The sequence below is a fragment of the Pipra filicauda genome, unplaced genomic scaffold (genome assembly GCF_003945595.2).
Source record: "Pipra filicauda isolate LSUMZ 115617 unplaced genomic scaffold, ASM394559v2 scaffold274_size1021923_pilon, whole genome shotgun sequence".
Taxonomy (NCBI): domain Eukaryota; kingdom Metazoa; phylum Chordata; class Aves; order Passeriformes; family Pipridae; genus Pipra; species Pipra filicauda.
The window spans coordinates 315,444-326,054 of record NW_024104392.1 but is presented as its reverse complement, the minus strand read 5'-3'; the positions used below and the strand labels follow the sequence as shown (position 1 = coordinate 326,054).

Below are 10,611 nucleotides of genomic sequence, written 5' to 3'. Positions count from 1 at the left end.
TCTTTCCCTCTATGTATCTATATAGTATAATACCTGTCAATTATTTTACTGTTCTTCCCTCATCCTGCAATTTCTCTCACATGCATCCAGTCCATAATGCTGCATATCATTTGCTTGAAAACCATGAATAGGACAGGAGCTGGAGAGCCCAGCATAAAGGCTGATGATTCCTTAGTCCTACACTTTCTTTTTTACCCTCAAAACTCTACTTCACATTTCTCTGTTTGTATTATATGCAGCCAAAAAAGAAAAGAAAGGTAGATTTTATTATTTCAAGGTTCAACATCCTGTCAGTAGAGCTGAGGTAAAAAAAGAAGAAAAATTCACAGCAAAGACAGAGAAAAAAAGAAGTTATCATGAAAAGATCTGAAGAGGAGAAGTAAGAAGATATCTTAGAAAGGGGTACCCTCCTTTAGCTCTGAATCCTGTTCTATTGACTCTGTGTTGCAGTTTTTTCTATTGCTGCTTGCAGCTGGGTAGGTCATCAGTAGCAAACCTTGGAGAATATAACATAATAAAAAAACTCAGTTCATTTATTTATCTTCAATTTGCACATGCAAACATTCTGTGTACATTATTTCCAAACACAACGGGAACAGTTCTCAGAGCCCTGCCTAGTAACCAAGGGATGGGAAGGAATACATATCCTCTAGTAAATTTGCTGGAAACATGTTACAGCGTACACTATCAAAAGAAAGCAAAGAAAGGTATTTTCAAAAAAATATCACAAGCATTTCAGTGTCCGTGAGAAATTGAGAGCAGGATGGGAAAGGGTGTTTACACAGGCACTTAGCCAGGAAACTGTGTTTTCCACAGATACAGTCATTCAGGGAGCACATCTCCGATTTTCCTGAGCTCCCTCCCTCTGTTCTCATCCCCCTGCAATTATATTGAGAAATCTTTCTGTAGGTGAGAAAATACATCCAGTTCTGCACCATGTATTCAAACGCTGCCTCTCCTTTAGGTAAGTGCTACCACACTGAGGCCATTTGTAGGAATTTTACATAGCAAGACAAACAAATGCAAACCCTTAAGGAAACGAGCTGCAGGATAGTTCCACAGTGACTCGTTACCAAAAATCTGCCTAAAAGAATCCTCTCCAAATCTTCTGTGGAATGCAGCACTGCTCATTAGCAGGCTTGATGGAAAACGCTGTGAGGTAGATAGAAAGTCTTGTCACTTTATTTGGATGTGCTTCCCTGCATCTTAAGTTGCAGCTCCGGATCCCTGAGGATCATGTGAGGCTGGGTTATATATTAGAGCCGCGCTATAGTGCTGGGAGTGTGTAAGCCTGGCAGCTGGGTAGTGTTATGGTTGCTGCTTTCCTGTGCTAAGCTGATTTACTTGTTTAAGGTCTGACCTCATCATCCTGTCAGTATGGATTCCCACCTATACAGTTAGCAGCAGCTCAGCATCGCCTGGGAGAGCTTGCAGTGTATTAATCAGAAGAGAGAGGGAGAGAGCTACCGGTATTTGTTCTTTTGTTGCCTTTTCTTAAGAAGAGGAGTTGAAACACAAGAGATAACAAAGAATCCATTTCCTTCCTAAAAGAATAGGCTTTTGTCTTTTTTTTTTTTTTTTTTTTTTTTTTTTTTTCCTTCCTTGAAAAAAATGTCAGTATCTGGAAAGAAAGAGTTTGATGTGAAGCAGATCCTGAGGCTCCGCTGGAGGTGGTTCAGTCACCCCTCGCAAGGCTCCACAGGCACGGGGGGCTGCCATCAGCAGGAAGGATATGAGCACAGAGGGACACCGGTGCAGAACAGGTTGAAGAACCACTCTCGGGACAGAAATGGGCTGAAGAAGAACAGCAGCCCTGTCCACCACAACATACTGGCCCCCGTGCCAGGTCCAACCCCGGTGCACCACCGATCTATTCAAGCCTGGCATCAACAAAACCTCATAGAACAGCTCCGAGCAAATGAGGATATTCCCAAAACGGGTACAGAGGAAAACTGTGGTAAAGAAGATTCAAGTAAAACCTCACAGGAGTTGCAGATGATCACAGAAGAAAATACAGATGAATCTGCAGAGAGGTAGGAGTTTTAAAGTCTGCTCTTAGAAAGACAGACTTTTATCCAAGTTATACCCTGAAACTGTCTTTGTTTTTAGCCAGAGTTCCTTACTGCATTAATCTCACTTTATATATGTGCACACCCACACTCAAATGAATAGGAACACTGTCACGTTGAAAAAAAGAACGGAAACATTGTCATGAAATTTTGATCTTTGCTTAAGGTACCTCATTTCATAACTCTGCCATAAAAATATAATCTGCCAGTTTGTCAAATTAGCATACTAATTTTTTCTCTTGATATATTATGTGTAAGTGCAATGAAAAAAGGAGCCTCCTGAAATCCTGTCCTCATTCTGACTTTATCAATGGGTGTAACTTTGACAAATGGGAACTGCTGGAGGTGCACAGGGTGTGTGGTTGCCAACCATCTCTCAAAATTCTCACTGCTTTTATTTCACTGCCTTCCTGACAAGTAAAATTAACCTTGAACTAAGTGGAAAGGAAGCATCATTATTTGCTTTTTTTAAAGGTTTGTTTGAAATCTCAGTACTTTCACAGCTTGTTTAGTATACTAAGACAAATATTTTCTGCAAGGTCAGGTGAAAAAACATTACAGCTATGAGACCTTAAAGGTGTAAGCACAAAGAGCTATTTTTAAGTAGTGAATACCAGAGAATAACATATTAACACCAGCTGTTTGATTAAGCATTTTTTATGATTTCTTTTACAAAATTATGTTGGCATTGCTAGCTTATTTAGCAACAACTTTACCCCACCTTCACCCCACCTTGGACTCAAATTAAGCATTTATAATGTGATTATTTGCACCTTTTGATGAGATTGCCACTAGTCTTTGGGAATAATTCAAATTTCTTACATTGCATTTAAATACAAATCTATCTTAGTTGAAGTTACAGTTTCTCTCAGTGCAAACCAAGCTGGCAGCTTGTGTATTTTTAGCAGTTATTATTTTTCAAGTTGTGCATCTGCTGTAGAGAACATCTGCAGAGTGAACAGAAAAATCTGCATTCCAAAATGTCATTTGGAAAACAGTCCTAGCAGTCAATATGTACTGGATAAAATCATTACAGAATAAAAGCAGTGAGGTGGGACTGTGGGAGTTCTGTATGTCTACAAGAGTACTAGTTTGGAATGTGTAAGCAGCATTCTCATAGTACACCATTCTGGATGATAGTAAAAATTCCCTGAAAAAAAGGTAATTTTAACCACCTTAGAAAGAAAGTCAATTTAACCTGAAGAAAAATAAGGAACAGAAAAATAAGGAACACTTATTCAACAAAATAAGGTTCTATATCAGGTAAAGAAGGAGGTATAAAAAGCCTAATCAATTCAGTTTGGGAGGTAAAAATAAACCACTGTCTTCTAAAGTAAGATGTGACATTTTCTCCAGCTATATATAAAGTTTCTGCTTAGACCTCCTTAAGTTTTGTGCCTTCGTATTCATCCAAATTAAAGTTTTGCTCTTGAGCTGTTTAAACGTGTAGCTTTTAGAATAGTTTTGGGGAATGTGTATATCATATACTGTTCTATTCAAATAAGGGGTGTTTTGAAGTTTTCAGTAAAAGCTTTCTGTGTGTGTTGTACATTAAAACACACCTGAACAATCAGGTATTTGCAGGATCCCCTGAATCTTTCTTCTCTCACCACTAAAGCCACCACAGAATGAGTTATTACAGGTATTGCAGCCAAATGCTCTTTCACATCCAGACCTGAGGGCAACAAAGACATATTTGCCTTTTATGCCATGAAAGCACTGTACCTTCAAAGGGGTTGTCTCCAATACAGACAGGTGGCCTCTGCCTCTACAAGTCTCATTTTCAGATGGACTCTACAGCAGGACACTGCTGTGTGTCACTTGGACACTGAAAATAGTAGAAAGGGAGAGAAAATCTGGCCAATACCTCAACTTGAGCAGAGTAGGAAAGCAATTTCTCCTAACAGCTTAATGCTTCTTAGGAAAAACCTTGGGAAACACAAAACCAGTATTCTGAATTTCTTCAGAAAACTTGAGATGTCTTTCTCTAAAAGCCCTAGGATTCAATGCTGCCGGTGATACAGAGAGAGCGCCCCGGGGGTTGATGAAATAAGGGTTGTTGATTGAGGAGGAAAAGGTCCCAGACAACAGTTCCATTTTGCATACATGATCATCAGTATGCCTGTTTCTGCTTTCTTCAATCCAGTTTGGTATTCCTGTACCCAAATTAAATAGTGCAAGACTTAAAGGAACCCTTCTGACCCATAGGCTTGCTCATGAATAATATCCCACGACAAATAACAAATAAATGAGGGCTTAAGTGACCAAAACTCCTTAGTTTTGTCCAAACAGCAGCCAGTTGTGACTAATACCTGCTAAGTCATAACAGATGAATAAATGTCTTATTGGCACAAGGGTAAGGACAGCTCCCAATGTGCCTGGGGACTGTCTTGTCAGTGTTGCTCAGGGAACAGGCTCAACAGGTACCAAACTAGAAGCACCTAAAATGATAGGACCTGCTCCCTTATGGAAGTTGCATCTATAGTTTGGAAAAAAGATGAGCAGTGGATAAGATGTGTTTACTGACCTGATTCTCACTAATCTACTCCTTGAATGAGGATTGGGACCTGTACACAGGTGAAAAACACAGAAACTGCCTAAAACCTGAATAGCTACCAGATAATTTTGTTTATTTGTACAGCATATTTCCCACTATAAAATTTTCTGGTATTACTGGGATGATCAGAAAGCTAAACCTGCAGAGTATGGCCATGTCAACGAAGAGTGAAAACCTTCAAAGGTTTCAGATTTGGCTTAAAGAAGGAGCTTAGTGAACTCTGAAAGAGCACATGGAAGATAACCTGTGAATTACTGCTGGTTCAGAGGGCCAAGCTGTGAAGGGTTGTGCATTTTAGCTGTTGAGGACCATGTCTGGATGCAACCTTTTGAGATTCAGTCTCCTCTATCAGGGAGACCTTGAAGTATTCCCACTTCTTTCAAAGAAAGTGATCTGACAGTGTCCAGAGACATCAGCATGAACTGGGAGGATTTGAGTGTTAGATTTTGCTTGACAGTTGACAAAAACTTTGCTCTTGTGTGCAACACTTGAACACACACTGAACACACAAACTGACAGAGAACTGGAGCCTCCTGACAAGAAGAATCATGAAAATGAATTACTTTGATTACTCCCCTAGATAAAGTCTGGACTCACAGGCCTGACTGTATTGACCTTTGCATGTGAGACTGTGCCCAGCGTTTATTACATTATGCTACTCTGCCACATCCATTTCTGTGTCCCTGCTAGGTTTGTGATTCCATGACTATACTATTGTACACCATGTGTGCTGGTGAAGTATGTGTGAGGCTCATTTCCTAGTTGCCCAAAGGCAGTTAGATTTCACTAATGAAAGGATCATCCATTCATCATTTTTCTCTTATGCATTTTTCCCCCCTAATTTTATGGCTGAAAAATTGCTGATAAACTCTAGTTTGGGACAAACTCCAGTTTTGCTATAGACATATGGTTTCTAATTTTCCATATGAGACAAAATATACTTCTAATTAATTGTCATAGAATCTTTTGGTGTCATAATCCAAGCAGTTGGTACTGATGCACATGGAAAGAGAGAACTTGGGAGGAGTATCCTCCCAAAGGCAATGCTTTTCTGTGGTCATTATTTTTGATGTACAGCTCTTTGATAGCTCACCTTAAGGCTTGAAAACTCTTGTTTTTTCTTTTTTTTTTTTAGCCATATGAAAATAGCTATCAGACTATTTCCCTCACTGTCTCTCACAGACATATACACACACATACGTGTACGTGACTGTTTTGGGTGTTATCCCCTATGTGAGGGTTTTCCCTTGAGTTCTATTTTTAATTCCAGCAGCAGATGACAGTCTTGGCTCATGTTCTAGTGTGAAATGAAGGTACCACGAGGAAAAATACCCTTTTAGTTGTTGCAGTATCCTAGAAGATACTGAAAAGGTGAAAATGAAAAAAAAAATAAATCAGTGTGCAGTACCTGACCCCAGTTTCTTGCTCCTAGGCTGCTGTTTTTTTGGTTTACCTAATGTGGCACAGGGTACAGATGTTGTCAAGGTTTTTTTCTCCTGAGCATTTTACTGGGGAGAGTCATTACACTCCACACTCACCAAGTCCTCCAAAGTTTGCAACAGATGCTCATTGAAGCAATGCCTGCCTAATTTTTCAATACAAAAGACAGCTTCCAAAAAAGAAAACAGGTGATAATTTTCCTGGTGAGAATGGAATGTGTGAATTATTCTATGAAACCACTGGTCAAAGCAGGTTTTTGGCACTAAGAGCACAGTTCTGGGTATCCAAATAAACAGTCCTACCACCTACACATGAGAATGACTGACAATGAATCACAAGGCCCCAGGGATTGGAAGGACTGTGATGTGCCCTGTGCAGAAGAGATGACAGAGTGCTGCATTCAGTGGAACATCATGACACTATTTCCCCCTCATGAGTAAGAATTCAGTTCCATGAACCATCTCTGATGCACAAAGTTTAGAACTGATGATTCCTAAGCTCACAGCACAGCAGCCTTTGTTGCTAAAACAAAATTACTTCAGATTTATTTTTACTGAATCTCCAGCATTTTGAAAGAAAGCTTTCAAAAAATCTCAACTTTAACAAATAAAAGGTTTAAAAATGTAAATAATGTTGGACATCTAGTCAGACAGCACTGTGACAAAGTTGGATCAGCTACGTTTAGGTGCTTCCTTGGTTATCTGTAATACAATTTAAGCTCCTTATTTCGTTGATCTTTCCCTGATAGACATAGGTAGCATATTGTTCCCCTTATGCCTTTTGTTCCCACACTATCCTTCTTTACACAATTTGTTCATATGTTTGAAAATTGCTGTAAGTCTAAAGAGCTGCAATTCTTGCAGTCTTTTTTCAGAAGCCCCATGTCTGACAGGCAGGATATTTTCATTGCTGTCCTGTGTGTCCCCAGCCTGTCTGTCTGCACTTGCAGTACTGGGGACAGATCTGGATGTGTTCCTGTTGGAGTCTGGCAATTCTAGTGCAGAGCTGGATTACTTATGTGTCACCCTGACTAAAAATCTGTTTGAATATCCTGTTCAGTTGTTGTTCTGGGTTTTTTTCTCAACAACATGCTGCTATTGCTCATGACTGGCTTGTGATTCATGTGAAACTCCTGCCCATGTACCAAAGACCTGTTCCCAAACCATCTGTACATTTTTGCAATTATTGTTCCCAAAAACAGTACTTTGCACAAATGGATTCCATTTCATGTTTCAGATAATGTCTCCAATTGGCTGAGTTAATATCCAGTTCTTATTTACTGATTTAATATTCAGTTCTGATCCTATGCCCAAATACATTGGAGCTCTTAGTTTGGCAGGATCTTCAATTGTAATACAGTTCCTATCAGAGATATCTCTTTATTTCTTCCTCCCTTCAAGTAATTCAGAAACATTATGAGAAGTTGTAGTGGAACTTCAGTGCTAAGTTCCTTAGGAACCCCATTTGATTTACCTCCCTATTTATCAATGAACCATTGATAATTACTTTAGTAGCATGATTTTAAACCAGTTTCTCACTCATTCCATAATGGTTTACTCCAAACAGTCCTTCAGGTTGAACTTATTCCTCTCTGAGACAGTGTCAAATAATATTCTCATGCTCAAGATATAAATGGCAACCACTTCTTTTCTGTTCTCCATAATGTCTACTAAAACCTATTAATGAGGCACTTCAATTTGCTTGGACATGTTGTTCTTGGCAAATTCTTGCTGACTGTTAATCTTCTCTCTTATTTCTCAGTGCTTAGAAATAATAATTATATTACTTTTAACTGTAGAATTTGGCAAGAGTTAACAACTAGAAAAAGAAATTGTGCTTGTGTCTTGAGGAAAATTTTGCAGTTTCTTTAGCACTTATAGTAATTTAATACCTATTTCAGGAGTATATTTATAAAAGGTGATTTTATGCAAGTCTGTTGTGGATAACCAAAATGCTTCAATGCTACCCAGGGGACAAGGAAAAACTATTTGTCTTCTAGGAATGATCTTTAGCTGAAGGTCAAAATATGAATTTGAAACTGGAGACATTTGAAATGGATTATTCAAGATTTTGTAGCTGATCTCTCAGAGGTGCTGCTAGAAGAGTCCACATGGCCCTGCAAGGCTTTAGTAGGGTGGAAGAGCTGATGGCAGCAGGGATTGAGGGGACATTCCAGGGAATGGTGACTGGGGAACAGCCATTGGCATCACTGTGATGCTGCATCTGCAAGTGCCAGAGATCCCTTTGGCTGTAGGTATGGACTGAACTAAGGCATGTGCAGCACACGAGATACTCAGCGAACATCAAGCTGAGTTTTAATAGAACTATATGGAAATCCACTCCCAACTGGTTGAAAATTACGGGCAAGAGGAACCAAGAAAACTTGTTATCTAATGTTTGCTAACTGTAGAAAATCTATAAAGTTATAGTAAGTGGTATTTGATGCAGCATTAAAATCTAAGAGGAGAATCACATTTTTCCCAGCAGTTAGTAATCAATGAACAGTGACCAATGAATTGATTCCGACTTAACAAACTCTTTGGCCTCATACAAGAGCTTTTGCTACAGAAATTAGAATCAATATGTCTCAAAGGCGTCCTCAGATTTTATTCCTACTCTCATCTTCTATTATGACATTTTCTGAAGAACTTGAAAAAGCAAAAAGTATGTGAAATCTAAGTGGGCTGAAACACTATTAAAGATGAAAGGGATAAGTAGGTTTGTATTTTGAAATTAATGTTATATTCACCCTGTAGAAGGAGTGGATATTTATTCAAAATATTTTTTTCATAGCTGCATAAATAGAATAATAGAAAAATTTAAGCTGAAAAGAACCTCTGAATGTCATCAAGTCTAACTCTGTTCACCCACCAAGAAAGCTAAAATGAGAAATAATATGGCTTACTAGAAACACACAATATTTTACAGGCCTACATTTAACATGCCTAGCTTTCAAAGATGAGTTATTACAGGCAAGAGAAAAAAAATACCATTTAATAGTAATTTAAGAAAGTAGGACAATTCCATTCATTTCAAAACAATATTTTTTATGATTCAATTATCTTCTCATTTTCACTCCATAGAGCTCCCTCTCAGCAAAGACAGCTGTTAAATTACTTTTTAAAGAGTTATTACTGGTCTTAAAATCGCCTCTTAATGTCTCCAGAAAAAGTTAAGGAGATGATTAAACACACATGCCCCATGCAGAGCAGTTTTTACAGGCACACTGAGCACACGCAATTGAAAGATCAACAAGAAATCTATGGCTGTTGAAGCATTCTTGGAAAAGGGGGACAGGGTTTGCTGGGTTTGAAAGTTGTAGCCAGAGAGTTCTGAAAGAAAGGAACTATTTATTTTCACCCTTGGAAGAGCCTATTGTTTACTTTGAAATACTCTAATAATGAACATTACTGAAATCTTTCACTTTTCAAAATTAAAGGGATTTGTTTGTTACAGTCAAACAACAAAGTTAACACAATATATAGACCAGTTTTGTTTAGCTCCTTTCATTCTGCTAGGATAAAATAATGATATTATATTTAGGGAATGACTATATCAGGTGATAATATAAAGAATATGGCTCATGTAGGGCATACCTGTTGTTATGCAGGTAAAATAGATACGAAAATGAAGCTCAAGTACTGTTGGGGTTCACAGAAAGAGCTTAAGATAAGCACAGGAAAAACTTCAGAAAAAATCTCTAAAACAAAGTTCTGTCCAAATTTCCTCCTCTGTGACATCAGACTCCACCTCAGTGACTCCACCAACAGATGCACCAGCACAGAAATGTCCCACACAGCTCTGACAGCAAATCTGCTCCCAGCCCACCCCCTTCCCTCCTTTTGGAAGCAAACACTTAACAGGGAGAGCTCAGTTCAAAGTGAACTAGAATAGAAAGAAGAAGAGCAAAGAGCCTGGCTCTTTACAGCAATTCTGCCTATCCAATAATTAGGAGCATAAAACACCTTTGACTTCATTGTAGTAACTGTTTCCATTCTATAGGACAAATCAGAATTTGGCCTGCCTGCTGCTCACAGGGAACAAGGAGGAGAACTAAAAAGATTTAAAGGAACACCCTGCCTTCATTAGAGGTTGAAATATATGATATAACATCTAAATGACTAGAGTTTAAACATATTAGGCAGGAAATGGGCACTGTATTCTCATGCTGTGGTTTGCAGTTGCACGAGGCTGCCTTAATTCAGCACTGAAACAGCACATGGAGTACACAGGATTAAAAGTTTGCTCTTTTGCTTTCTCAACTAAAACACATTTAGGCTAAATAAACATATTTAGTGGAAAAGGAAGCGATACCTGATACCTGATCCTTTCTTCAGTTGAAAACCTTGAGACAAAAATCTAGATTTCTTACCTGTATATTAACACTTGATTTAATTTCTACCTTTTAAACTTTATGACAAGGATCTGGAAATCAGTATCCATGGATTATATCCCAAAATTTTCACCTGCTTCTTTTGTTAACTCAGAGAAATCACTCAACCTCTCGGTATCACTGTTTACTCATGCTAAAGAGAGTATTTTCCA

General features: G+C 38.5%; 1 protein-coding gene across 1 annotated transcript in view; it reads left to right on the top strand.

Moving 5' to 3' along the window:
* Window positions 1-893: 893 nt before the first annotated feature.
* KLHL4 (kelch like family member 4) overlaps window positions 894-10,611 on the top strand; it is a 37,542-nt gene continuing 27,824 nt past the window's right edge. The window contains exons 1-2 of the mRNA XM_027737466.2: window positions 894-964; window positions 1,619-2,033. Of these exons, the coding sequence (XP_027593267.1) occupies window positions 937-964; window positions 1,619-2,033 (443 nt within the window). The 5' untranslated portion in view covers window positions 894-936. The remainder of the gene's footprint in view (window positions 965-1,618; window positions 2,034-10,611) is intronic.